The sequence below is a fragment of the Microtus pennsylvanicus genome, chromosome 1, assembly GCF_037038515.1.
Source record: "Microtus pennsylvanicus isolate mMicPen1 chromosome 1, mMicPen1.hap1, whole genome shotgun sequence".
NCBI classification, from domain to species: domain Eukaryota; kingdom Metazoa; phylum Chordata; class Mammalia; order Rodentia; family Cricetidae; genus Microtus; species Microtus pennsylvanicus.
Genome location: NC_134579.1, coordinates 59,910,866 through 59,938,417, shown reverse-complemented (window position 1 = coordinate 59,938,417; position 27,552 = coordinate 59,910,866). Strand labels below are relative to the sequence as shown.

General features: G+C 49.7%; 1 protein-coding gene across 2 annotated transcripts in view; it reads left to right on the top strand.

Annotated features, from left to right (window-relative positions):
• Positions 1 to 27,552, top strand: part of Mylk (myosin light chain kinase) — a 256,640-nt gene that overhangs the window by 221,848 nt on the left and 7,240 nt on the right. For both annotated transcript variants that reach the window (XM_075965312.1, XM_075965321.1), the window contains 8 exons: positions 723 to 755; positions 832 to 925; positions 2,181 to 2,384; positions 8,360 to 8,577; positions 10,469 to 10,592; positions 18,194 to 18,346; positions 20,593 to 20,716; positions 27,093 to 27,222. In XM_075965312.1, coding sequence (XP_075821427.1) covers positions 723 to 755; positions 832 to 925; positions 2,181 to 2,384; positions 8,360 to 8,577; positions 10,469 to 10,592; positions 18,194 to 18,346; positions 20,593 to 20,716; positions 27,093 to 27,222 — 1,080 coding nt within the window. The remainder of the gene's footprint in view (positions 1 to 722; positions 756 to 831; positions 926 to 2,180; positions 2,385 to 8,359; positions 8,578 to 10,468; positions 10,593 to 18,193; positions 18,347 to 20,592; positions 20,717 to 27,092; positions 27,223 to 27,552) is intronic.

Genomic DNA, 27,552 nt, shown 5'->3' with positions numbered 1-27,552 from the left:
TGGGCACTTGCTGGCTTCACCTGTGTGCCCTTGTTCACCCTCACTGTCTCCTGTCTTCTGGGAGGCCACTCAAGGGCTCCTTCTGAGAACAAGGCTTTATCACCGTCCTGTGCTACATCACCTTCCTCCCTGTGCCTCCGGCACCACGCTGGTACCTTCCTCATTCTGTGACATATGTAATTGACGCTTACTTCAAGTGTCTCTGTTTTTGCCTATACAAGTAAATTATAAGCTTCAGGGAGGGAGAAGAGACTATGCCTTGTGTTATGTGTGTTATGTCATGTGCCCACATAACTGGCAAGATGCTGGCAATACTGCTAGAATTCAATAACAAATGTTCCACAAATGTATAAACAGACGTAACAATGAAAGTAATTATAGGTTGCTCGCTCCAGGCCGTGGAAAAGCGGGACTGTCGCAGTGGTGTGTGGGTTCTGAAATACCAAAAAGACTGGAAGAAATGTCGAAGGGGAGATGTCTGGGGGTCACTGGGTGAGAGGAGGGGATGACAGTTAGACATGGTGGCGGAGTGAGGCTGGGATGAGGAGGCCAGAACTTGCCAGTCTGCATTTGGCTGTTTTTACAGTAAGGACCAGCCCACTTCAGGGGATGCCCATGTGATCCAGGTGTGCTGGCATCTGGAAAAGCCCACAGCATGCCTTGCTCTAGGTGGCCTTCAGTACTAACCACCATGTCCTTTCTGTCCCTCCTTGTCTCTCCAGAGCCAAAGGATGAAGTGGAAGTGTCAGATGACGGTGAGTGAGGGCATGGAGGGGCTGAGAGGGGGGAATCCGATGGCTCACGCTCACCCTGACCTGTGCCCCCCTGCAGACGAAAAGGAACCCGAGGTCGATTATCGGACAGTGACAGTTAACACTGAGCAGAAAGTATCTGATGTGTATGACGTTGAAGAGCGACTAGGATCGTAAGTGGAGTTCCCAACTGCCTCTGGGTCCCAGGGTGAGGTGGTGCCAGACCCCAGTTCACCCCAGTGTTCTTCCTGTGCTGTCCTAAACCCAGCTTCCTCCCACTAAGTGTCTACAGACCAGGAGGGAATGACCCACAAGCCCATCCCTTGCCAGGGCCCCTCTCTGCAGCGACTCCTATGGTTCTCTACAGACTCCGCTCTGTAGGAGCTTCAGGCCAGGCCTTCTGTGCCTCTGCCCATAGCACAGCCTTCAGACACCTTGACCAGGTCTGAATCAGTTCTCTTTAGCATCCCCTGCATCGGGTATGAAGTAGCTGGGCCTGGCGAGCACTTTCTCTGTAGCTGCGCCAACTCTAGGGTTGCCAAGAATGCCCCGTGAGCCTCACAGTTCTGGATGAACTAGCCCTGTGCCACCATTGACTGAGCCTCACTCCCTAGGACATAAAAGACGCTGCTGCTCACACACCAACAAGCTGTTCATCTCTCCCAACTCTCAGTCTCTGGAGAAGCATAAGAGTTTAAGTGAATAGTGGAGTGGGCTAGGGGGCAGGTAGCTTAGTTAGTAGAGTGTTTGCCTAACAGGCACAAGAGCCTGGATTCCACTCCCAGCAGCACATAAACCAGATGTGATGGTGTACATCCCAGAACTCAAGAGGTGAAGGCAGGAGGATCAGAAGTCTCAAGTCAAGGTCATCATTAGTTTGAGGATACTCTGGGCTCAGTATCCTTTTTTTAAAAGGAAAAAAAAGTGACAATGGCTCAGCTTTTATTCTGGTGGTTTGGGGGAACCGAGGGTACAGTGTATGCCTCTTACCAGGTCTAGGGAGGAAGTCATCTGTTGGAATAAGAAGAACTCCCTGTTTCCGGCAGGGGAAGCCGATCCGTCCTACCCTCCAGAGCATCTGTGCTAGAGCAGAGGGAGGACAGACGTTCAGTGGTTCTGGTTTTGGGGGAGGACCTCAGTCCTTCTTCAGGGGTCCTGGCACAGGGAAGGAAGGAAGTCCACCCTTAAGATGAAGTAGGATGTTCTTCATTAGTCAAGAGTATTTTAGGTCTGAGCCCCACACCTGGATCACGACTACTCAGCTATGTAGCCGTGGGGAACATAGTGAGCAGGTGTGTGGTTGTGTCCAATAAGTCTCTACTATAAAAAGAGTAAGGCCAGATCTGCCTCACGGGCTGTGGTTTGCCACCCCCCAGCTTCGTAGAGAACTCGGCTCAACTCGGCTTTTCTCTTTCCTTTCATTGACAGTGGGAAGTTTGGACAAGTCTTCCGACTTGTGGAAAAGAAAACTGGAAAAATCTGGGCAGGGAAGTTTTTCAAGGCCTATTCCGCCAAGGAGAAAGAGAACATTCGGCAGGAGATCAGCATCATGAACTGCCTCCACCACCCCAAGCTGGTGCAGTGTGTGGATGCCTTTGAGGAAAAGGCCAACATCGTCATGGTTCTGGAAATGTGAGTGGCACTGTAGTCTGAGAGCCCCTACCTGCCCCCTACCTGCCCCCTACCTGCCCCCTACCTGCCCCCTACCTGCCCCTGCCTCCCCTGCCTGCCCCCCTACCTGCCCCCTACCTGCCCCTGCCTGCCCCCCTACCTGCCCCCTACCTGCCCCCTACCTGCCCCCTACCTGCCCCTACCTGCCCCCTACCTGCCCCTGCCTGCCCCCTACCTGCCCCTGCCTGCCCCTGCCTGCCCCCCTACCTGCCCCCTACCTGCCCCTGCCTGCCCCCCTACCTGCCCCCTACCTGCCCCTACCTGCCCCTGCCTGCCCCCCTACCTGCCCCCTAACTGCCCCCTGCCTGCCCCCTACCTGCCCTCCTACCTGCCCCCTACCTGCCCCTGCCTGCCCCCTACCTGCCCCCTGCCTGCCCCCTACCTGCCTTCCTACCTGCCCCTGCCTGCCCCCCTACCTGCCCCCTGCCTGCCTCCCTACCTGCCCTCCTACCTGCCCCCATCTGCCCTCCTACCTGCCCCCTACCTGCCCCCCTACCTGCCCCCCTACCTGCCCCCTACCTGTCCCCCTACCTGTCCCCTACCTGCTTCCCCACTCCCAACAACCCCGCGTTCCTCACCATATAACACGGTATGATGGCCAAGATACTCGCCAGCACCATGACCAGGGCTGGTCAGTGGGAAGCATAATTGGCCCTGGCCACTGCGCAGCGGCCTGACAGCAGCCTTGGCACCTCTGCAGCCTTTGTCTTCTTGTTTCCTTGTGAACAAGCCTAGCTATGGCAGATTCCTTGCTTTACAGGGCGGTCTCACCTGGAGGTAGTGTATGGTAGGAAAGGAAGGAACAGGGCCGTGTCTTACCTTCCTTGCAAAAGAGGGGGGTGCCCAGATTTGCGAGCTCGGAATTCTGGAATGGAGCCCTCTCTCCAGCCCCTCTGCTTCTTACTGTTCCCCATTCCTCCCTGTTGAACAAGTTTGATTTCTCACTCGGCAGAGTAATGCTTTCTCTGCTGGATTACACAGAAGCTGGGGGTGGAACAGATGACCCGCAGACAAGGCTTTCCCAGAATCCATTGTTTCCTCCATACCTCAGATGCCCACTTCCCTTATATACATGCACACACATCATTAAGCCACCTACATTTTTCATGGGCTTCATGTGCTAAACCTTATTTTTTAATATATAAAAGCACGTTAAAATGTAAGGAAATGCATGCTATGGGTACACACAGGTGTCAGTGACAACACATGTACGTGAGGCTGCATGCTATTCCTATTCCCATCCATTCACTCGCCGTCCCTGCTGCTACACCACCAAAGGTAAACGGTTTTAGTGGGTCATGCTGTATCCTTCCAAAGTTCTTTATGAAAATGCAAACATAATATGGCATGTGCACTTTTACTGTCCTGCCTTTTATCACAATGTGTGGCTTGAACTCACTGTCCTGCACCGGATAGTTTTCAGTAAACTACCACCCTAGCAAGCCCTGCATCCTCCAAGCTCCGAGGGACTTCACAGTATGCACATGCCACACCACAGTGTGTGTCCTCCAAGCTCTGAGGGACTTCACTGTACAGACACGCCACATCACAGTATGTGTGTCCTCTGAGCTCCGAGGGACTTCACAGTATACACATGCCACATCACAGTGTGTGTCCTCCAAGCTCCGAGGGACTTCACAGTATACACATGCCACATCACTGTGTGTCCTCTGAGCTCCGAGGGACTTCACAGTATACACATACCACATCACAATGTGTGTCCTCCAAGCTCCGAGGGACTTCACAGCATACACATGCCACATCACTGTGTGTCCTCTGAGCTCCGAGGGACTTCACAGCATACACATGCCACATCACTGTGTGTCCTCCAAGCTCCGAGGGACTGACTTCACAGCATACACATGCCACATCACTGTGTGTCCTCCAAGCTCCGAGGGACTTCACTGTATGCATGTCACATCACAGTGCATGTGTCTCCTAGCTCTAAGGGACTTCACAGTACACACATCCACATCATGGTGCTTGTGTTCTCTGAGCTCCTAGGGACTTCACAGTACACACGTGCCACATCACAGTGCGTGAATTTGCGCCAACTGCTTTTGATAAGAGAGGTCAGCAGGTGCCCCGCCTTATTTTGCTTTTGCAGATATTGCTTGCAGCCTCACACACATGTTGTCCCTGACACCTGTGCATGCCCATAGCATGCAGCCTCACACACATGTTGTCACTGCACCTGTGGGTGCCCATAGCATGCAGCCTCACACACATGTTGTCCCTGACACCTGTGCATGCCCATAGCATGCAGCCTCACACACATGTTGTCACTGACACCTGTGCATGCCCATAGCATGCAGCCTCACACACATGTTGTCACTGGCACCTGTGGGTGCCCATAGCTTGCGTCCCAGAAGTGATGCTGCTCAGGGTGAAAGAGCATGGTCACTGGAGGGTTTTTGAGTTGCACTGAGCACCTTGAACTTTGGAATCAGTGTTTTGGAGAAGATGGGCTGTCTACTCTGGTAAGCATTCCTCCTCAGGAAGGACCAGGCCTGAGAATGCAATGAGCTTCTTCTCTCCTCAGCACAGAGACACTCGGCAGGCTCCTCCCAAAAAGTGCTCTTAGGACAGGAAAAGAAATGGTTGACAGTGCAGATGTGAGTCAGATAGCCCTCCGTCAGAGCCCAGCCCACCTCTCATGACCTGACCTTGGATAGGTTACTGGGTTCTGTAGAAGAAGCTGTTGCTCCCTCACAAATGCTGCGGGATTAAGTGGAAGAGTTCTTGTGAGTGAGGCTCAGTGCTCAGCCCTAGGCAGCTAGTAGAAGAAAGATACGTTGACTTTTTCTGTATTCGGATCTCTTTTCCACTTAGAAGTATCCTGAGCACATTTTAGCCTCCAGGCGGATGCCGTGGAACAAGTCCTTTCTCGTACTCGGGAAGCCTGCCTTTGAGCTCTGTTAACTATTAAAAGGGACTTTTTTTAATTGTTAGGTTCTATCAGCCAAAAGGTATTCAGATTAAATAATCTCAAGGCCCCCCATTTGGCTATAAACGCCTCCTTTCTGTGGAATTGCAAAAGGCTCAGAGAACATTTTCACTAGTATCTTACGGTCAAATGGTCAAGTTCAGCACCACTACCCCCCTTTTAGGACTATGGAGCGCCTGGCTGTGACCCTGGCCCCATTTTCAGTATCTTCGTGGGCTGAGATCTCACATTTGTTCCAGAATGGCTCACTTTGTCCAGGCAGTGTGGGTATGTGAAGATGTGGAGAAAGGCTTTATCTTTAGAAGTTCAACCTTGAGCAAGTTCGTGAGGGGGGCAGGAGGCAGGCGAGGCTGGGTAAGGCCAAGCAGCGGCACCAGTGGGCAGAATACCATACTTAGCTTGGAATTGGGACTTGGCAAGCCGGGTGGAAAAAGCAGAGAAATGTAAGGAGGTTTCAGCTGGTCTGGCTTTCATCCCTGCACCCCACTCCTCCCCCACGGACGGAACGAGTCTCACAGGCACAGATGCCAGATTAGCCTCTATTGAGGGTTAGGAACTGGAACCAGGGCTCATCCTCTACCTGGTCACCCTTCTAACCTAGTCTAACACATGGCCACAGACAGGGGAAAGGATGACAGTCTGCAGGGCATGTTTATGCTCTTGTTTGATGGAGAAACTGAGAGAAAGTAAACACACTCCGGAGTCCCTGCCTCAGACATGCGGAAAGAAGGGAGAGCATGCCCGCAGCCTGTCTGTCTTTGTTTCTGAACAAGCCCCGGTCACACAGCAGCAAGGGTCCTTCTGGCTGCTGGCCTGGGCCTGGGCTTGCCTTGTCGGAAGTGCTTGGGACTGGCCAAGCGGTGGTGGGAGGCTGAGCCTTGAAGAGGATATGAAGTTTCAGCCGGGTCCCTGGGGGCTGATGTCATCTTTGTTCCACTGTTAGCAAAGTGTATAAAAGAGCATCCAGATAACTGCCAAGAGACAAGGAGGAGATACTGGGTACCAAGTCCCTAGATAGCATTGTCCTCTCTGACTGCCAGGGAAGGCTTGCCCGGACCTTGAGCTCTGGGGATAAGTATGGTCCCTTGGGATGGGTACTGTTGGTGATAGTAAGTATCCATCCATTCATTTGCTCAGTATCCCTCAGTATCAATTTACTAAGAACACATTTCTTCTGGCCCCATCCTGGCCCATGTCTGTGGGTAGCAACCTTTAGCAAACCAGTATTTTCTCCCTGCAGTCTTGACCATTTTGAAGAGAAGCCTACAGAACTATGAGACTTAATATTTAACTCCTTCTGTACCGGGAAGTGACTAAAGAAATGCCGTAGAAATCCATTAGATACAGCCGTGTGAACTGAGTAAGTTACCTTCCTCTAGAAGTGCAGCCATGTGAGCTTCATGGCTCAGACAGACACAGCTCAGAGATCCCCCCGGAAGCCGGACTAAAGCCCGCTCTCTCAGAACAGTTTAAGCTTAGAGGCAGACATTTGTGGGCACCTTGTTTATGCTCAATGCTGGCAGTTGCAAATGAAAGCCTGGGAATGAGCCAGGCTTCATACAGCTGTGGTGACCAGCAACTGAGACAAGACAGGCTTGATGCACAGCGCCGAGACAAGGCATGGAGGCTCTCATGTGGCATAGGGGAGGTTTTCGCCAAGAGCTTGAATTTCAGTTCCTCACAGGAGCCAGAGCAGAGGAAGCCAGGATGTCCCAAACATGTCTGGTCATTCGAGTGACCTAAGGTCTTCTAAAATATGTGAGGAGCCTCAGATTCCTCGCAAGACTTTACAGAGTCAAATCCCTGAGGGAGGATGTTGAGCGTCTGTAGGTTCCTACATGTAGTTCCTCATGTTGTGGTGACCCCAACCATAAAATTATTTTGTTGCTACTTCGTAACTATAATTTTGCTACCATTGTGAATCCTAATGTTAATGTATGGTATTCAGGATATCTGATACGTGACCCCTGTGAAAGGTCGTTTTACCCCCAAAGGGGATGTGAGCCACCAGTTCAGAAACACTGTCCTCGAGCCTTGCTGGAAATCAGCAGAAATGAAGGCTCCAGGACAAGAGGCGCCACCTGCTGGCTGTGAAGGGTCTTTCTTCTCTGGGTGGTTCTAAAGTGACTGTTCTAGCTCCTTCTAGTGGCCGGAATACTCACCGGCCTTTACCGGACTCAGCTTCCAGAGGATTGTCTGTCTCCCCTGCAAGGGTGAGACCTGGCCCAGAGTCACAGCTTGTAAAACTCCGAGACTGGATTCACACGGCGCATTATTGATACCTATTGTCACATAGGTTACCAAAGGCAGGCTTCAAATTCTCTGAGCAGTGAGCAGGGAAAGTGGACTTAGAGGCTTGCAATGGGGATCAGAGAAGACGGTACACCTCAGACACCAGGACCACGTGTTCACACAGGGCCTTACGCTGGCCACCTGAAATTAGTAGTGGCTTCCCAGATATGGGTTCTGGACACACCGTCCACCAGGTAGAAGCGAGAGAAGCTCGCTACGGCTAGAGAGAGCAATCTCTTAGAGTCAGCTGATCTGTTATAGCGATAACAATAGGCTACATCAACTAATTCCAGCAACTTTTCTGAGGTTTCTCATTATCAAGGACAGTTTTCTCTTCCTGACTATGCAAATATATTCTTATCGTCTATTGAAAAGTGAATATTTGAAATGTCAGTTCCCTGTACCTAAAAGCATAGCTGGGGTCTATAAGAGAAAAAGACAACTAGGGACAACCCTTCTGAATAAGGCGATCTTGTCCTTATTTCTCTGTCCCTGCATGGTCTGAGGGCTTCCTGGCTTTCAGATGCTCCACTGAGCCCTCCAGTAGCCTAGCAGGTACATGTGTAGAAGAATGAATGAGGCTTGGAAAGCTGCAGAAACACACCCTAGCCTACCTCAGCAGGATACCCTGCCATTCTGGTCCCTAGAACCCTATGATGTGACCGCAGTGCCTTTCCTGACTCCTCTGCCCCCACAGCGTGTCGGGGGGTGAGCTGTTTGAGCGCATCATCGACGAGGACTTCGAGCTGACGGAGCGAGAGTGTATCAAGTACATGAGGCAGATCTCGGAAGGGGTGGAGTACATCCACAAGCAGGGCATCGTGCATTTGGACCTCAAGCCCGAGAACATCATGTGTGTCAACAAGACGGGCACCAGGATCAAGCTCATTGACTTCGGTCTGGCACGAAGACTAGGTAAGACCATCATCTATCTGTCATGGTGGCAGTGGCTGTGTGTGCTCTACACACTGCATGTTGGAAATGCAGTGTTGGAGCCAAAGTCAGAGACCAGTAAGACTTCTCAGGTTCAAATCCAGTCCCTACTACATACTGCTCTATCACACTAAGCAGAACTAAACAGTACCTGCCCCATAGAAGTGTTAGGCTGCTAAGGCACAATTGCAGTAGTCCTTAATGCACAGTACGCATCTTGGCATTAACTACATATATGATGATGGTGATAATGCAGCTGGTGGTGATGGGGACAGTGGTGGGAAGATAATGGGGATGATAATGATGACAACGACTCATTTTTGGTGATGACGGCTGCTCACATCTGTATTATGTTACAGCTTGCAGAGTGCTGTCACATTAAGAGAATGTATAGCCAACCTCACTCCTTCTTACCCGGAGGAGGGCATAGTTGAGGAGATGCCCAGCAGGTCCCAGTGACGTGCTGAGGCTGGCCTAGGAACCCTGGACCCAGCTCATCATGCTTGGGGGCTCCCTGATGTCTGCCATTGAGCTGCATCCTTCTCCCTCCTAGACACTTCCATTAATACAGAGCTGTAGGGCTGGAGTGAGCGAGTCTGTGTCTTACCACCCCGTGAGAAGCAAGAAATAGTTAAACAAGATAATCCCACCTGGTAAGCCTTCCAGAACGTCCAGGCTTATGTTGGTCATCCAGAGGACAGTGAGGGTGTGAGGTCCTCACAGGCATGGACTTGTTTGACAGCCAGCCCAGTACGGCCAGAGCCCTCTTTGATACCGAGCAGATGTTTGTTTTATTATCTTCTGCCACCAGGATGGGTAGGATGGGTAGCCAGCACATAGGACCTTCCTTTGGACAGTAATCACCAATAAATGGAACAAACAGGGAAGCACTGGCCTCAGGATCTGGCAGTGACAGAGCCCAAGGAACACAGCGTTCCGGTTCCTTGGTAGAGGGGCACTATGGGAACAGTGATATCTGAGGACCAAAGAACAGGGAAGCAGTTAAAATGTAGCAGGGAGTTAGGTGTGAGCTGGGGTGGGAATTCAGGCTGTGAAAGCTGGTAAGGCCTTGCTTTGGGATATCTGAGACGGGTCCTGATGTGTTGAACCAGACCAGATGTGGCTCCCAAGCCAAAGCTCTACCACTGCTGACGTCTCCCATCCAGAGGTGGATTCTGGCCACTAATGGACATCTCTGCTCCTTTATGGCCCAGATCGACCACTTTGGAGGTTAGGTCTCTCCAACTATTGTCCAGGCAGCCGAGGAGAGGAGAAACCAGAGACTTAGAATAAAGATGAGAGGCAGTGGATGGGGATGTGGGGAACCTGGACCAGCAATCAGACCACCTGGGACCAGGTCCTGAGCATCTTTAGTGAGCTGGATGGGGAAATCACCTCACTTCCCTGCACCTCTCTTGCCCTAGGTAGCACGGAAATCATCCTCGCATTAAGGAGAATGTTGTTATAAAATCCTTTTAAGGACGAAGGATGTATCCAATGTAAAGACAAATCCCTTTGAAGCTCGTAACAAAGTACAGCAAACATAGTGAATGTTAGCATCCCAGTCTACTTGAGATTATTGGACACAAGTCACAATCTCTACCTTGGGAGGTTGGCCTGCCAAAGATACAAACTTATGAAAGGACCACTCAGGGACAGGTACTTTAGTGTCCTCTTCTACACTCCTGCCCAACTCAGGGCATTTAAACTATATATTGAGTATATAGCTTATTGGTTTTCCTGGTGGGTTGATGTATTGACAGGTGGCCAGGTGCTTGTGTGTGGAACACACCTGGAGGTGAAGCCCTTGTCTGTGCCCCAGGTTAGCTCTGTGATATGCTGTCTATTGACCCCCTCTCCGTTCTGGTTTCAGAGAACGCTGGGTCTCTGAAGGTCCTCTTTGGGACCCCGGAATTTGTGGCTCCTGAAGTGATCAACTATGAACCCATCGGCTACGCCACAGACATGTGGAGCATCGGGGTCATCTGCTATATTCTGTGAGTCCCAAGGTTCTTGGTGGGGGGAACACTCCCACCAGAGGGCCCCCAAGTGGCTATGTAATAGTGAGGGAGAGGCGAGGATGGATCACTATGGGGACCACACCCTCCAGGCAGAAGGGTGATTGGTTTCCATTCCTGGCTCTGCCAGCCCATCCTGTTCCTGGGCCTGCATCACCCTTCCATAGCCACATATAGTGCCACACATAAAGATCTCCATGATGGATGCCTCACTGTCCCTAGTGCTGGCAGCCTGGGGGCTTTGGTCGGGCTTATGAGGTGAGAGGAAGCACGGATGAGCATCTTCACTGTTTTCTGAGGGCAGAACCCCATCTTCACAAGATGGACAACCCAGTCCTGGCTCATCTCTCACTCCAGTACATATATACTGAGTAGTGAGCATTCTTCATGGAGAGGCTTCTATGGGAACAGCAGACAACAGATCAATACAGTAATTAGTTAGCAATGCTGGAGGGAAAGAGGAGAAGCCAATGGTATACACCAGTGCTAGGCAACCTATAATATATCTCAACCTCTGTGGTAATGCCTCAGATTGCAAGCTTGGCCTCAGGACTGGGCCACCGAGATTCCACACTTCTAACAGGACCCGCACACCCGTAGTGTTTGTTCAAGGCTACATTTGGAGTAACCAAGCTCCACTTACTTTTGTTGGGTTGTGATGAAGCTTTGGTCACAGTCATGAGCCTTAGAAGCCACCATTGAATTTGTGTGGCAACATGCAATGGTGGAATGATCTTCCTAAAGCTGTGGCATTCATGCAACTGCTAAGTCTGTTGTTGTCGGGGTTAGGGGTGTTGCTCAATCAGTAGGGTGCTTTTCCAGTGTGTATGAAGGACTGGTTCAGGCCTCGTCACTGCACAAGAACATCAAGATATGACAGCATACGTTAACAGTCCCAGCACATGAAAGATGGAGACAGGAGAATAAGGAGCTCAAGATCACCCTCAGCTACATAACCAGCCTGGGCTTCATAGACCCTGTTTCAGAAATATATACATATGTATATTGTCACTAAAACAAAAGGGAAAGTAAACTTGAGGCTAGAGAGATGGCTCCGTGGTTAGGAACATTTACTATATTCTTGCAAAGAACTTGGGTTCAGTTTCCAGCAACCACGTCAGGCAGCTCACAGCTCCCATTCCAGGAGATCCAAGACCCTCTTTTGGCTCTGATGAGTACCTACACAATATAGAGCACAGAAATTCATCAAGTGCAAGTATATTCTCTCTCTCTCTCGCTCTCTCTCTCTCTCTCTCTCTCTCTCTCTCTCACACACACACACACACACACACACACACACACACACACACATCAATTTTAAAAAATTTTTTATTTTAAGGAAGATCTCAAGAAATGTCTTCAGCCCCAAGGGCAAAAGGTAACTCTTAATGCCCAGTCAACTTAAGAAGCTCTGTTAGAAAAACTCTGGTGTGACCTGGATTTTCACATCCTCAGAGTTTTACCGTCACCGTGGCCTGTGAGAACGGCCTCCTTCCCTTAGACCTGGGCAATAGCGTTTGTGCCACACAAGAGTCCCTGCCTCTCTTGCCTAAAGTCACCGTCCTCCAGGCCGGAGAAGAACCCCTGCGTTTCTCTGCCTCTCCCTGTGCCCTCTTGGAGGAGGTGCTAGTGATGGAGGATGCTGTACTGGATGCTTTTTCCCTGTTCCTAGTTAAGTGCAGAACAAAGGCCTATAGCTCAGTCTATCTCTTCTGGGGCTAGTGGGGCAACCAGATTCATTTTGGTCTCTGGCCTAGTGAAACACTGAACCTTGCAGAAACCACGTTTGGTGAGCTCGCTCTGGTCAGACCCTGCTGGTGCTGTGGCTTAGCTTGGTCCCAATACTTGCAGAACTGCCTGTTACAGGAGGCCTCTCTTACTGCAGCGCGGGGATCATCTGATCCTCTGATATTCACAAGAGCAGATCTGATCTCACACAAATGTAGAGTGGGTCGCGGCAGGGGGTTGACTGTATTGGACATCAAAGTGACTAGGGCCATGGAAGCTGCATGATTGACTGCTTGCCGTGGTCCGGGCAGGCGACCAAGTGTTTCATTTTTCCCAGAACTAAGAGTTTCCTAGGGAATGGGACTTTGATCATAAAAATGGGAATAGTCCCAGACAGACAAGGAGAAGTCGCGGTGGTAATTGGTCTGCTCTGTCCGTTTTGACAATGAACACATCCCTGTGTCTCATGCTGGATCAAAAAGCCAGACAGAACCAGCATCCTGCAGACCTCGGGTCCACGCATGCTCACCCTCCCAGAGACCAACATCATCCCTTTATGCTGAAGCTAATGGTCAGGTCTGTCTGTCCTCTGGCGTCATGAAATGACCCAGAAGGGAGCAGCTGGCTTCTTTTACTCTAGCCATGAGACCAATGCATACTGTCACACACAGCTGTGGGGGCTCACCATCTAAGCTGTGCAGCATGCCATTGTGTGAACATAATCCAGTGAATGACGGGGCCTTAGGTAGTGTCCAGTGTGTAGCCTTACAACCTTCGGGCACACGTGTTCTTAGAATAGCTGTGCATTTCCGTTGGAAATGTAACCTGGAACTTGGAGTACTGGGTCAGAAGAGCACTGTGTTTTAAAATAAAAATCCTTTTAGATACTGCTACCGCACCCCCATTGTTTACTAGGTTGCCTTTAAAATGCAGACTAAGAAATAAAGAGTCTTTTTAAATGGGGAAGGCAACCTTGATGTACAGGAACTGGCCTGGTAATAGGAGTAAAGAAAGGGATGGGAGGCAGATAACAAGAAGGCTCAACCGCAGCTCGGTGTCCTGACAGCTGTACCCGTGGCTGTGACAGTTTTCTGAACTGCTCCTTAAGGGCTGGTCCAAATCTGTGACTTCCTTTCAAGAGCTAGGGGGCTCTCATAGAGTACGTGATGGTAAAAACAAAGATTGGAGCCAGCCCAATGGCTTCCCTTCAGCCCCTGCTGTGCAGAACCAGGGCTGCACTGGAAGCAGCAGCAGAGGCTCTCGAGTGCCCTTGTGGCATCTTTTGCCCTGCCCCACCCCTCGCTTTAGAGTGGGTTGTCTGTCTAACAGTTCCTACCTTGGCCTTTGTATAGAAAGTCCTCCTGACCCCCTGTCTAGGATCAGTGAGTGCTACTGAGTCTCACTGGCCAAATCATAGTGTGTTTTTATAATGTTCTACAGTGGTTGGGGAGTACCTCCTGAGCTACAGAAAGCTCCATCACATCCGTGCAGGGGGATCCGGCTTCATCATGGGAATCTGAATTCCTCAAAAATTCAGCAGTTCCAGGGGAGGCCTCCTGCAGCAGCTTCAAGTGTTGGGACTAAGCTAAGACATAGGACCAGAAGGTCTGACCACTTCGAAAAGCAGGGCAGTTCCTGTCCTTGCATGGAGACAGTGGCAGCACCCAGGAGATCCTGAAGAAGGAGGTTCTTTGCATCTCCTTCTGAAGGTAGCTTGAGTGGACAGGAAGAGTGTGGGGAGCTCCGGGCCACACTCCCGGAAGGAAATCATAAACCAGCCTTCCTTCCAGAAACCTCCTTCCCCCCTGCCCACCTTCCCTCCCTGGTTCCCGAGCACTGGGTGTTTCCTTACACCTGGGGGAGCCACTCTTGACTAAGCCCCACCCCATCCCTATTCCACCATTCCCGCCCTCTCTGCGCAATCCCAAGGAAAAGGAGGTCATTACCTGTTCCCTTTCCCTATTGCCTCATCCTCCCAACCCCAAAGAGCCAGGGGCCAACCTCTAACACTGTATACATGTCAGGGAAATGCCTAGAAAAGAGAGTGTGTGGCTGTAGCCTCTGTCTGCCCTGCCTGGGATTGAGCTGCCCTCCCATCTGCTGAGCCCAGGAATGCTTCCGATTCCTGCCTCTTTGCTCCCTTGCCAAGCCCAGCCACTACCTTCAGGTTTTGCCTCTCTGGCAAATATGACTAAACCCCCAGTTTAGTCCCTGGTTCTGCCGTGAATCTGCCCAGCTGTTTCCGATTCTCCACTGGGGATTCCTAAGGCTTCTGAAAGCGGGATAAAGCGTTAAGCCCTTTGGAAGTGCTGAGCAGTTCTGCCGGCAGGCATGCGTTCCCATAACTAGCCACTCATTCAGTTAGAGCATGCCTGTGACTCCAGCGATGGTGCAAGGGTAGTCCAGAGGCATTTCCATGCTCTCCTCTCTCCTGACTTTCCACCCTGACTGCGAGAAGAATAGGCTCAAGCCTCAGATTTGATGGTGAAGCTCGGCTGTGTGTGTGGGGGTGAAGTATTAAGCAAGGCCAGACATGGTGGCATTCATCCCAGCACATGGGCGGCAGAGGTCAGCCTGATCTTCAGAGCAAGTTCCAGAACAGCCAAGACTACACAGAGAAACCTTGTTTTGAAAACTAAAAAGAAACAAGCAAAAATAATCAATTAGGGGACCAGAGAGTTGGTTCGGCAGTTAAAAGCACTTGCTGTTCTTGTAGAGGACCCAGGTTTGGTTCCCAGCACCTGCATGGCAGCTCGTAATTCTCTGGTAACTCCAGTTCCAGGGGATGCAACACCCTCTCCTAGTCTCCTCGGGCACAGGCCACACATGTAGGCACACAGACATACATGCAGGCATTCATATACATAAAACAAATAAGAATTAAGCAATTAGCACAGGGATATAAGGCTAGTCTAGCATGCTTTTGGCTTGGGTTTAATGCCCTGCATTGAAAGGCTATTAAGAAAATAGAACACCCTGAAGAGTCCATGGTCCAGATTTGAGAATGAATCCACATGATTGAGAGAAAAGCCAAGCATCCAAGAACTTGCCCAGACAGATAGCAGTTTTATGAAAACTGGGTAAGTTTTTTGATTTGAAACTAGATAACACTGGGGGTAGGGTGTCATATAGCATTAGTGTATTTGCTAACTGGTTGGTAGGTTGTTTCTAAGATAAAAGGACACATGACCCTTTTTGTAAGTTCTAGTAATAAAATCCAAACCAGAAAAAAAAAATTGCAATCCCAAACTAAGCATGGTTGTTCACACCTTTAATCCCAGCACCTGGGAAGCAGAAGTGGGATGATCAGGAATGCCAGGAAGCAGAAAGATAACCAGAAGCACAAGCATTACTGAAATACCCCAGCTCTACCTTGCTCATCATGCTCTGTGTACCAGTATTGTAAGTTTCTAATTCAGGGGGAACTCGGGCCAGCACAGAGCCCGGTAGGACAGAGTGTCTCAGATGGGTGTGCTGCCAGGAAGAAGCAGTGCCAAGGCCAGAGGCTGGGGCTCCCCGTGCCTGCGACGTGGACAGCGATTAAGACCTGTCATTCGTTGCAGGATTCCAAGTCCTAATTAGGAAAGGAGGCATGCAGAAGGGGCCGTTTTGGCATTCCTCAGCAAGACTGTTTGCTTTCCCTGCTGTGCTCTGGGGCACTGCAGGACTTTCCCTCTTCTTGCTTCAAACAGAAAATGTAAGGGTGAAGAGAAGCAGGTGCCTGCAGGCAAAGACAGGCTGCATCTTGGTGGAGCTTTCTTAGGCCACACACATCACAGAGGTCGGGGAACTGAAAGATCCCTAGGAAACCCAGCCCAGTCAGTATGGTGTCAAGATGGAGTAGCACATAGCAGTGTAAATTCAAAGACTGGCAGCCTTCTTTCTACCAGGCCTTCATGGGCACATGATCAAACTGATTCAGATTGCCCTCATGGACTTAAGTCAGCATCTTGCTTTAAGAAAAGCCGTCTGCCGTGGTGTACTGTTACTCAAAAACACAAGTATGTTAACTAGAGTGAGAAAATACACACTCACCAACGCTAAACTCTTTGTACTTGCATTCAGCAGGGGCTCCTCCCATGGGCACCCTTCTCCCAGTGTTTAAGTGGGTGTTGTTCAAGCACAGTGTTCGGGTACAAGCAGATTTCGTACGCTGAGGCCTTTTGAATGCTGAACAGCTCCAGCAGCTGTCGGTGTGTTGTGGTTTATGGTGATGGATTAATAAGGATTTGGGAGCAGGATGCTCATAAAACCCTGACTTCAGGGGACCCTGGGTGTATCTCACGGAATTTGGACAGAGTCAGGAAGGGACTGAGTACACAGTTTTCAAACTGAAGCGGTAGGGGCCATTTGTTGAAGCATTATTAACAATTTAAAGATGGTGGCAGTAAAGCACCGATGTTATCTTGGGGGGACTCTGGGCAGCTGTGCAGGTCATACACCCAGAGTCAGCCCTTGGTTTGAAATGCAAGGTGAAGGTGAGGGGGCTGCTGGCCAAAAAAAGAGGTGTTCTGAGGTCACAAGTGAGGATGGTGAGCTTCAGTCTGTTCTGCTGGACTTTGGGATTGCTGCCCTTCAAACTGTGGCTTAGGCTCCTGGGAGATAGTTCACACCATGTGTGATATACATGGTGCCAGATGAACCCTAACTGCTCCATGCACTAGCGCAATGCTTACAGCTTTCTTAATCTGCACAGAAATATGAGCACACAGCAGCAATAAAGGGTTGGCCTGGGGGTTCAGGCTCCAATGTCTGGGACTCTGTTAGGTTACCTAACAAATCTATACCTGGCCTCACTTGCCATCTCTATATAACGAAGAGGTGAAAATTACCTGTGTTCCGGGGTGGTGTTAAGATGAAATGAGTTCATCTGTTTCCGATCTTTACACCGCGGGTGGTAAAGCGTGCTCAGTGCCTGTTGCTGATGAAGACGGGACAGGACAGTTAAGGAAGAGGCTATTTTGGAGCCCGAAGAGAAGGTAACACCAGAAGGTAGGGAAAGTGCCTAAGGTCACTTAGCTGATGAGGCTGCGCTCTGTCCTCTGCCACCCAGCCTGGAGATTGGCTTCCCAGAGGGACATAAACGCCTCAGGAAGCTTGTGCCTCCTTGCTGGTTAAAAGTCCTCATGTTTATTGGGATCACATTTGATGAGCCATCCTTATATGGTTCCTCACACACACACACATCTGGAGGGATATAAAGAAGTAGAAAGGAGAATACAGAAGAGAACATAAAAAATTAGATGGGAGGGGCTGTAGAGATGGCTCAGAGGTTAAGAGCACTGACTACTCTTTTAGAGGTCCTGAGTTCAATTCCCAGCAACCACATGATGGCTCACAGCCATCTATAATGAGATCTGGTGCCCTCTTCTGGCATGCAGGCAGACATGGAAGGAATGTTATATACGTAATAAATAAATAAATCTTAAAAAAAATAAAAACTAGATGAGGGGAAGGGACTCAGTGAAGGTTCTGAGGGCTGAGAGCCAGCCTGAGATTGGGAATGGAAGAGGAGGATGGAATTGGGGAGGGTCTCGGCTCTGCTTTGTACATCGTGAAAGTCTGTAGATTAATCAAGTCTTCCACCTCAGCCTCCCAGGTGGTTGATGGAAAGAGGCCGGGGATCCTAGGGGTGACTTAGGGAATGCAGTGAGTGGCTGAGAAGAGACACAGAAGCTATATGGTTTCCTTCTTGGAGGTAGAGGAAGGGCAGATGTACGAGCCATATAGTGTGTGCTTCAGAGTGCAGGGTGAGCCCCCACCTTTGACCTCAGCCCTCACTTAAGTATGCTCCCCCCATACCTCCCAGCTCAACTCCCCATCATTCTTGTTCTTCTGCTCTTCTCCCCCAGGGTCAGCGGACTGTCCCCTTTCATGGGTGACAATGATAATGAGACGTTAGCCAACGTCACCTCCGCCACCTGGGACTTTGATGATGAGGCGTTCGACGAGATCTCGGATGATGCCAAGGATTTCATCAGTAACTTGCTGAAGAAGGATATGAAGTAATAGGCTGGGGTGGTGGTCTTGTCAGTCTCCTGGCTTGTTTCCAAAGGCAGGGCCTTCCTTTATTCGTGGAGTTCCCTCTTCCTGGCTGCACTCAGTCCTGTGTTCCCCGAAGAGGAAAGAGTGGTCACTAAGGGACCCAGCTAGAAGTTGTGTAGAGTGGTCCCTGCTTCCAGGTGCCAGACACTCCGCCCACTTTAGAAGCATAGAACCCCCATTGGAATGGTGGCCCCTGAGCAAGGGTCTCAAGGAGAGGACAGCTTCTCCTTTGCGATGACTGGCGTTTGTTGTCTGTTTGCCTGTGGCCCTCACAGTCCGGCAGACCCCGCAGGTCCTCGTCAAGGCTCACAGGTGGGAGTGCCTGCTTAACTTACAAGCACAGATGACAGAGACGGCCAATAGCTCACTGGAGAGTCCTTTTTATATCCCCAGATTATTCTGGCTTGGTGTTTTATTCACATTGAAACTATTCCTTTGATAACGGCCCAGTTCCTTCTAACACAGACAAACTGGTGACCAGTGGGTGCTGGGGTGTCCCTGCCCATGAAATCAAGCTGTGAAGGAAGATTAAACATGCGGCCTTTATCATAGTTGGAGCGGGCTAGGTAGAAGAGGTGAGCTGAGGTTACAACTTGTCGGTGTGTCTCTCCAGGTGAGTGGAGTCAGCTAAGTTACAGCCAGAAGGTAGAGGCTCTGCTAGGGAGCCTCTGTGCTCCTCAGGAGCTGCTGGGGCCGGGAGCTCTAGGCTAACAGGTGTCAGCCCAGAGGCAGAACCTGTTTCTAGTACCCGCCCCCTGCTCCGCCCCCTGCCTCGCCCCCAGCTCCAAGTGGGGCTTGGCAACAGGAGATAGTTGCGACCATGCCAAGAAGGGTGCAGTTGACATGGGTGATGTGACAGGAGCAGGAGGGAGGCAGCCACCTCCAGGGGTAGGTGAGAGGTTCAAAATTGGCAGGTGATTTTGCAACCTGACTACCACCTGGCCCTCTGGCCTGCGGCTCCCTGTGCTGTAGCTTGTCACCTCCCGCCCTAGGAATAGGAGAGAGCGGTTGCTATAGGTGACTGCTGGAGCCCCTCTTAGATGGCTGTGCCTAACCTCCTAATGCCCACCGACCCCCGAATCCTCTTGAGCCTCCCAGATTCAGACTCCCCAGGTGATATCCACTCCTCCGCACAACGTGAGGAACGCACAGTTGTGAATTACATTCACAGTTCTTCCCAGCCTCTTAGTGGCCACGGTGGTTGTGTCAGAATTTAGCAACCCCAAAAGACTCTGGGAGTCATGGGAGTCTGGATTCCCTTTTAAGGTGAAGGATCCTCCTCTCAAGATAGATAGCATGCTTCTGATCATGGATTTTACAAACTAAACTTCGTTCATAGAAGATGTGATAGATGAAGCATTGTGTGGATGCCCCGCCCTTAGAATGATCTGGCAACAGGCTGTATTAGCCTCCTCTGTGCTTATAAAACAGACTTCCTAAAGAACAAGCTCCATTATATAATTCCTAAGCCCAGCACACCTTCCAAAGCCCCCATCTATCAGTCACTGTTTTCTAAATGTCTGTAATGGAGTTATACACGCAGGATGCAGATATATGAAGACTGTAAGTCAACTTAAAGCATCATGGTCCCTTCATCCGAAGATCCCCACGAGGACTGTGCTTCTTTCTAGCCACTTTCCTTTTTTTTGCTGGCATGTGGTTCTTTGGATTTAGTCTTGCTCCCCTTAAAGTGATAACCCTGAAATGTTTCTCAGTTCCAAAGGCTCTCGGGAAGATTAAATGAATTTCAGTGCAGTTCCTATGCTGCCCTAATTTAGAAGTTGTATGTAGGCCACAACCTCTTTGGACTGTGACAGGATAAACCTGATACTCAACCACACTATAAGACACGAAAATTCAGAGGTGCTCACAGGTTTTGTCTTAGTGTTCCATTCTCATCCCCTGTTTGGAGAGGCAAAAGGCTCAGGCCCCTGTGTGACCAGCAGAATGATAAAACCTCCCTGGAATGTGGTGTCAGGTGTAGATGCCTGTAACTCTAACCCTCTTGGACCCCCAGAAGGTTGAGAATCTGCTGGTGGTTAAGTTGGGTCCAGTCAGTGCAATCCAGAGCAAGGGGAGAAGGGACCAAGCACACAGTGCCCCATCATTGTGTGTGAGCTGGGAATGGGCAGCCCTGGGCTGTGTCCATTTATCATCTTGGAGCTCCCCTCCTGTTCAGAAACCCTCTGATCTCTACCTCCATCAGAAACCGTCTGGACTGCACCCAGTGCCTTCAGCACCCATGGCTGATGAAAGACACCAAGAACATGGAGGCCAAGAAGCTGTCCAAGGACCGGATGAAGAAGTACATGGCAAGACGGAAGTGGCAGGTAATGTGGGCTCCACGGGGACAGGATGCTGCCCTTCAGATCAGCTTTATTCAGGCCCAGTTGACCATAACTTGATGCCAGGAAGGTCTGAATGTGCTTCTGAAATGACCAGTGTAGACAGCTGATTAAGGCCCAGAGTTACTTAAGTCCTGAATACAAAATCCTTAGCTTAGAGGAAACTCCAGTCCTGTTCAGCTTTGTCTCGTGGGGACCAGAGGCCTGTGCAGCCTGCGCACCTAGGTTAAATTGCTAGTGCTCCAGTCTTCCTGGCTGAGCAGCATGGCCTGAAGAGTATCTGGCAGTCCTAGAGAAGCTGAGCTCCGTAAGGGGAGCGTGATGATAACATATTTCCTTGAGGGGGGTGGGGAGGGTGTATGCTCCAAAGAGGAAACAGTGGTAACTTTATAGAGCAAGTGGGGAGAACATTGGTACCAAAAATTGTGGGGAATTATGAGACAAGTTTTGAAGTGTCTTGGACAATGCCTGGAACACAGTGCAATGCTGTCAGTAGCTAGTATGTATGGAGGGCCGGCCACGGGCCAGGGCTTATTCAAAGATGTACTGTGTGCTAGTCTCTTTTCCTTTTACCATGATAAAACATCCGTAAGGGACAAAGTTTCATTTTGGCTCAGAAATGAGGCATGGTCAGTTTTGGTGAACAAGTCACAGTGTTAGGAGATTGGGCCACTGGTCACACCCTATCTTCAGCCATAAAATAAATCAGTGAACAGTCAGCTTGCTTCCTTTTTGTTCAGCCGAGGACTCCAGCTGTAGAATGGTTTTGCCCACAGCAGGTGGATTCTCTCGCCACAGTGAACCTCATCTAGATGATCCCTTACAGGCCTGTCCAGAGGCTAGCCTAATCTAGATGATCCCTTACAGGCCTGTCCAGAAGCTAGCCTAATCTAGATGATCCCTTACAGGCCTGTCCAGAGGCTAGCCTAATCTAGATGATCCCTTACAGGCCTGTCCAGAGGCTAGCCTAATCTAGATGATCCCTTACAGGCCTGTCCAGAGGCTAGCCTAATCTAGATGATCCCTTACAGGCCTGTCCAGAGGCTAGTCTAATCTAGATGATCCCTTACAGGCCTGTCCAGAGGCTAGCCTAATTTAGAGAGCCCCTCTCAGGTGTGCCCGTGTTAACACTAAGTACCAACATCACATCTGCGCATTGCTTTCATATCTTATCACCGTAGCGATTAGTGTCCCCACTTCACAGTCAAACCAAGGAGGAGAGTAGATGAGAGAAGTCATCAGGGTCATGGTGGAAAACCAGGAAATCGAGCCTAGAACCTGGCTCCAAAGTACAAGCACTGATAATACCAGAACTGCCTCTAATAGCAAGATGGTAATATTTCCATCCAGACCCTAGAGCACTTAGCACCTTCTCCATCTGTTTGATTCTTTCTTTTATCACAATTTGAATTGTAAAACTCCTGGGCTTCAGGAGAGGACATGATTTCCATAGCCACGGAATATATGGTGCAGTGGGAAACCAAAGCAAATGTCACATGAAAGAACACACGCACGCCAGGATTTATACACAATCGGGAGCTCCATGACCATATATGAGTGTGTGGATGGCGAGGGGGCATTCCACTAGAGTTCAGGGGCAGAAGCTGGGAATTTAGTAGAGAAGATACTTAAAGCCCAGAGGTAAGGAGCAACAGCATGGTGGAGGGATTGGCAGGTCAAAGTGGGCCCATCTTGAGACTACGTAGGACTGGACATAAAGGGCGGAGCCTTTAGCAGGAGGGTCAAGGTTAGGAGCACTGAGACTGCCCGTGTGATGGGGAAAAAGGAGTTCACGGAACGCTGTTCACTACCACACAGTGACTAAACCACAGTTCCCTTAGAAAATACAACTTCACTCAAGGGTTGAGAGTTGAGGAATCACCACAAGGGCCTGCGGGCTCAGGGTGTAAAGGGCTGGTGTCTTGAGCACACAGCAGCCAGAGCCCTGCTGCAAGGAGGTGGGAAGCCCTGGGCTGATCTGACTCCTTCAAATGCAAGATGGGTTGGAGCACCTGCCTCACTCACCTCCCGGGGCCTTTCCGGTCAGAGTAGAAAGTACACTTGATTTTTTTTTTAAGTATGTACAAATCAAAGTTGTCTTTGTTGATGATGCTCTGGCCATCAGGTGTCGAGGGTTCTTTGGGAAGGAAAGACAGACATCAGTCAAAGAAGCAAGTCTAACTGGATCTCGCTTGCATAAGGCACTGGTCAGGGCAGCTGTCACCTCAGAATATCTGCAAGTGGCTCTAAGCCAGGAGGGTGCTGGGGCCAGGGCATGGGCACAGAGAGGAGCTGTGGATGAGAGAGATTGGGAGAGAGAATGGCTCTATCTCTGCAGCTAGGGACCCACAATTCACAACGCATCTCCTAGTTGCTGGTTTTGCTTTTTACTTGGCAATAGGATTTTCTGGAAGGGTGGGTGATCAAATTCAGAAAAAGAACCCTGTTTCCCTATTTTAATTTAAGCAAAGCATTTGGAAATGACTTTTCTGCAAAACTGCACACCCATTAGCCCTTAAAAATCTCACTTAACATGAATGTCCCCGGGAGTAATTTCACTGGGAACAGTTCAGCTGTGTTGACCTTCTGGTAAGTTGCTTCCTTAAGGAAATATTTTCCACATTTAAACTCCAGTTCCAGAAGTTTGGCTCCCTCAGGAATATGGGACTCTGTCTCAGAGTAGCCAAGGGGGTGTGCAGCAGGACACGGGGGATAGGACTGGGCTATCCAGGGAGAGGGAGCAGGGGGCACACGTGGCATGCTGACTCCAAAAGGAACCTTCTAACTATTCTGTTCTGATAAAAGACTCCAAAAAACAGGGAGAGGGAGCTGGCCTGCTAACAAAGCCCTCCATGCAAGGCTAGGTGGGGCACTGATATCTAATCATATTATTGATCTTTGCATAGTTATTCCGAGAGAAGACATATTTCCAGTTCACACTGAAAGACTAGTCCAAAGACGGTTGCATGAAGTGTGGCAATTGGGGTGGGTTGGACAGGGTTACAGGGCTTCTGTCTGCAAACTAGATGTAAAAGACTGGGTGTTGGAGGAGGAGTATGTAATTATGATTTTTCTTAGGCCAACCAACCAGCTCCCAAATAAAGAAAGACACAGAGATTTATTATTAATTCTTATTATTATTAATTACGAATGCTCGGCTTTAACTTAGACTTGTCCCACTAGGTCTTTTAACTTAATTTAACCTGTTTCTCTTCGTCTATAGTTTGCCTTGGGGCTTTTTACCTTTCTTTCATTCTGTATGTCCTACCTTCCTGCTTTCTCTTGTCTGTCTATCTGGCCCCTGGTGTCTCCTTCTCGTCTGCTTTTCTTCCCCTCCCCCACCCTAAATTCCTCCTCGTACTTACTCTCCCTGCCCAGAAGTTCCACCTATACCTCCTCCCTCACTACTTAGCTTTTTATTAGGCCAATCAGGTGCCTTAGGCAGGCAAGGTAAACAGTAACACATAAACAAATATTGTGCAACATAAGCAAACGCAACACATATTTACACAAACAACTATTCCGCAACAATAGTAGAAGGAAAAGAAGAATGGAAGTTAAAGGGTTAAAGTTAGCTGCGTTTATTTTCTAGGACCCAGAGAGACTCCAGCAATGTATATAAAATATCAGAGTCTGTTCTATATTTTAATGTGGATATATAAATACAGACTGCTCGTGGCGATCATATACCTGTCGGGGCTCTCGTCCTGGCGCTGTTTTAAAACTGGGTGCAGGCTGGTGCTTAGATGACCAGCTTGCCTAAGTTTTCCAAGCATTGTCCAGCTGTTAACACTGAGAGACCCAATCCTGGGAGGTGAACAGTCTCGGACCAACAGTTCTGATCATCCTAGCTGGGTCTCCAGGAGCTGGGGACTATATTCGGGAGGCCTGGGCACACAGCACCTACCAGGAGCCCAGCCTTAGCCAACCTTGTCCTCCAACAAAGAGAGAGGCTTTTGCTAAACAAGCGCAAGAACTGAAACTTGGCTCTGTTGATTTTTGTTCCAAAATTTCCAAAGGTCTTTGTGAAGCAGCAATCGGGTTTTTATTTTTCAGCTCAGAGACGTGCAACTGGACTAGACAGCTCTGAGAACTCCTTACTACTGCTCTACAGAAAGCAGTTTCCAAAGAATTAATTCTGATGTCGATAGTTTTAAATTTTTCATTATTTAGTGCTTGCAAATATCCCCACTTAAGAACTGATATGAATGCCTATGTCTGCTGGGAGTTTCTCCACAGGACAGTGTCTGCTCTTAATGCCTTTGCTGCTCCTTCTGAAATACTGCAGCTTTTGTTTGCCTCGCTCTGAGAAGTTTGTATTAGTAATTTGATTACAAAATAAAACCAAGAAAGAAGAAAGACATCATCTGTCCACAGCATGCAGGGAATACAGTCCTGATCAACCCCACTCCCCATGTGTCTGGAATCAAGGCGCCTGGGGGGCTCAAGGCAGAAGGTGGGGGTCCTGCTACACAGTCCTTAGCAGGAATCAATAATCTCTTCGGGGAAACTAGTGCTGCAAGAGGATTAAAATCTTCTGGCTTTTATTTAGGATCCAGACTCCAAGGCTCAGAAAAGGGAGAACTAACTTGGACAAGGTCAGATAGTAATGAGCGGCCAGAGAACTGACCTTGTTGGGAAGGAGTCCTCCGGCTTAGATTCTGAGGCCAGGACAAACCAGTGTGTGTTGGAAAGGGGCTAGTCGGCTGAGGAGGGAGGATCAGGCGATTAGGGAGTGGGCTGCTGAGATCTTGACTCCACTGGGATGGATGCCACCTCATCAGTTCCCAAGACAAGGTAGGTTCCCATGGGCAAAGGTGGCTCTCCACACACTACAACTGGCAAAGCAAGCAACCAGCCATCCAGACCACCAGGAGAGCCTGAAGGCTGGCACATGGTCTTACGCTGAAGGGTTACCACCGTCTCTCTTCCCCCTACTTGGGACTCCCTGGGTTATGTTCAGGTTCCCCCACGCACCCACCCGCACACCCCACTGTGGTAGCATGAAGCTAGGGGCATGTCCATACTCCGCAGTGCTGTGTGGAGGAAGATATCGATGGCCAGATGTCAGTCAGTTTGAATGTTTGTCCAAAGTGCACAGAAATAGGTTGCAACAAGGAGGGCAGAGTAGCAGTTAGGATTGCAACAGAGGTCTCTGCTTAAGACACATATGCGACACATGCATGCGCGTGCAGGCACACACACACACTTTTGCACGAGCCCTCAATAGCCTGAAATTCTCCACTTTTGAAATAATCAACCTTTTTGTTGAAAACACTGTCTTTCCAAATAGTCAAAACTGTGAGGCCAATGAAATCCACGAATGTGTGAAATTAATTCTGGAAGAAAGTGGTTTTGCTAGCACAGGATGACGTCCACTGAGTGAGGGCAAGGCAACCGCCTATGAGGAGGAAACTGGTTTCCTTTTCGCTCCGACAAGGAGCCAGTCTGTGGTGAGGTCGGCTCTGTGAGTTTAAGTCTCTGGTTGCTAGATGAAGATGCTTTGGGCTATTTTAGCTAACCCCGCTGACCTTGGGGAAAGGCTGAGAAACTGTCCTGGAAGATGTGAGACAGAGGTGCCGCTGTCCCCCAGCACCTCTTGATAGAAATCCTAGGCTGGATAGAATTGTCACAATGCGTGGAAACTATGGGACTAGTCCTGACCCTACGCAGCAGAAATTCCTCCCTCTCCCAAGTGGCCCATTGGAGTGTTTGTCTCAGACACGCGAGTGGACACAAGCGAGTCCACTGTGCAACCATAGTCTTGTGCTGGGGCCACCAGGGGTGTTTCCTCAAATCTCTGAAGTATCTCAGTCATAAACAGAACAAATGAGGCCTTGGAGACCACCTCGCCCAGCCCCTTCTTTATACACAGAAGGAAACTGAAGCCCAGAGAGGTCAGATGGCTTGCCCGAGGTCAATAGAATGCCGCTTCGCTTGTCTGGACCCATGGGTCTGGAGTAACTAGCTCCTTGACCAGTTGAAACCCTGCTGCAGGCATTGTTTTATGAGCACAGCCCCGCTGGGCCCAGTCAGCAATAAGTCTTTGGAGCTGTCTCGGGCTGCAGTGGCTTTATATAAACTATCCCTTTTATGGGAGTTGAAGCACAGTATGAAAGAGTTTTTGTCTCATGTTGACCTTGTTTAGTCACATTAACGCACACATCAGTTCCAGGGCCCATTCCATTCTCCGAACATCTTCGGACACGCTGACAGTGTGAGCAGAGCGAGGCTGGGCTCAGTCCAAAGGCCCTGCGTCTAGCAGCTGCGTCTCCCATCCTGGGCTCTCCACCTCTGATCAGAACTTGCTCACTGGAACCAGGACCGCCGCCTGAGTCCAGGCTCTGTGTCTGTTTTTCAGAAAACGGGCAATGCTGTGAGAGCCATTGGGAGACTGTCCTCTATGGCAATGATATCAGGGCTCAGCGGCAGGAAGTCCTCCACAGGGTCACCCACCAGCCCCATCAATGCAGAGAAGCTAGAGTCCGAAGGTAAGGGGGCAGCGTCTTCCCAGGCGCTCGTGACGGGGAAGGTTGCTGGGAGAGGAGCGTTTTAACAATCTCGGGTTTAGTTTGGGCTTTTAATATGCTCTAGAGCGGTAAGTTCAGAAGGACTTTGGGGGTTTCCCTGACAACTACTATCTCTAGCAATTATTCTTTAATTGTTAACTATTTTCAGAGGAAAAGCTATTATTTGTTTGATAGAACTAGAACTTTTGCCTAATTTTCTGGAAGACTTCAGAAAGACTTTAATAAGAGCTTTCCATTTTTCTTATTATAAAAATGAGATTTTTTTGTATACCGATAGACAAGAACAAATAA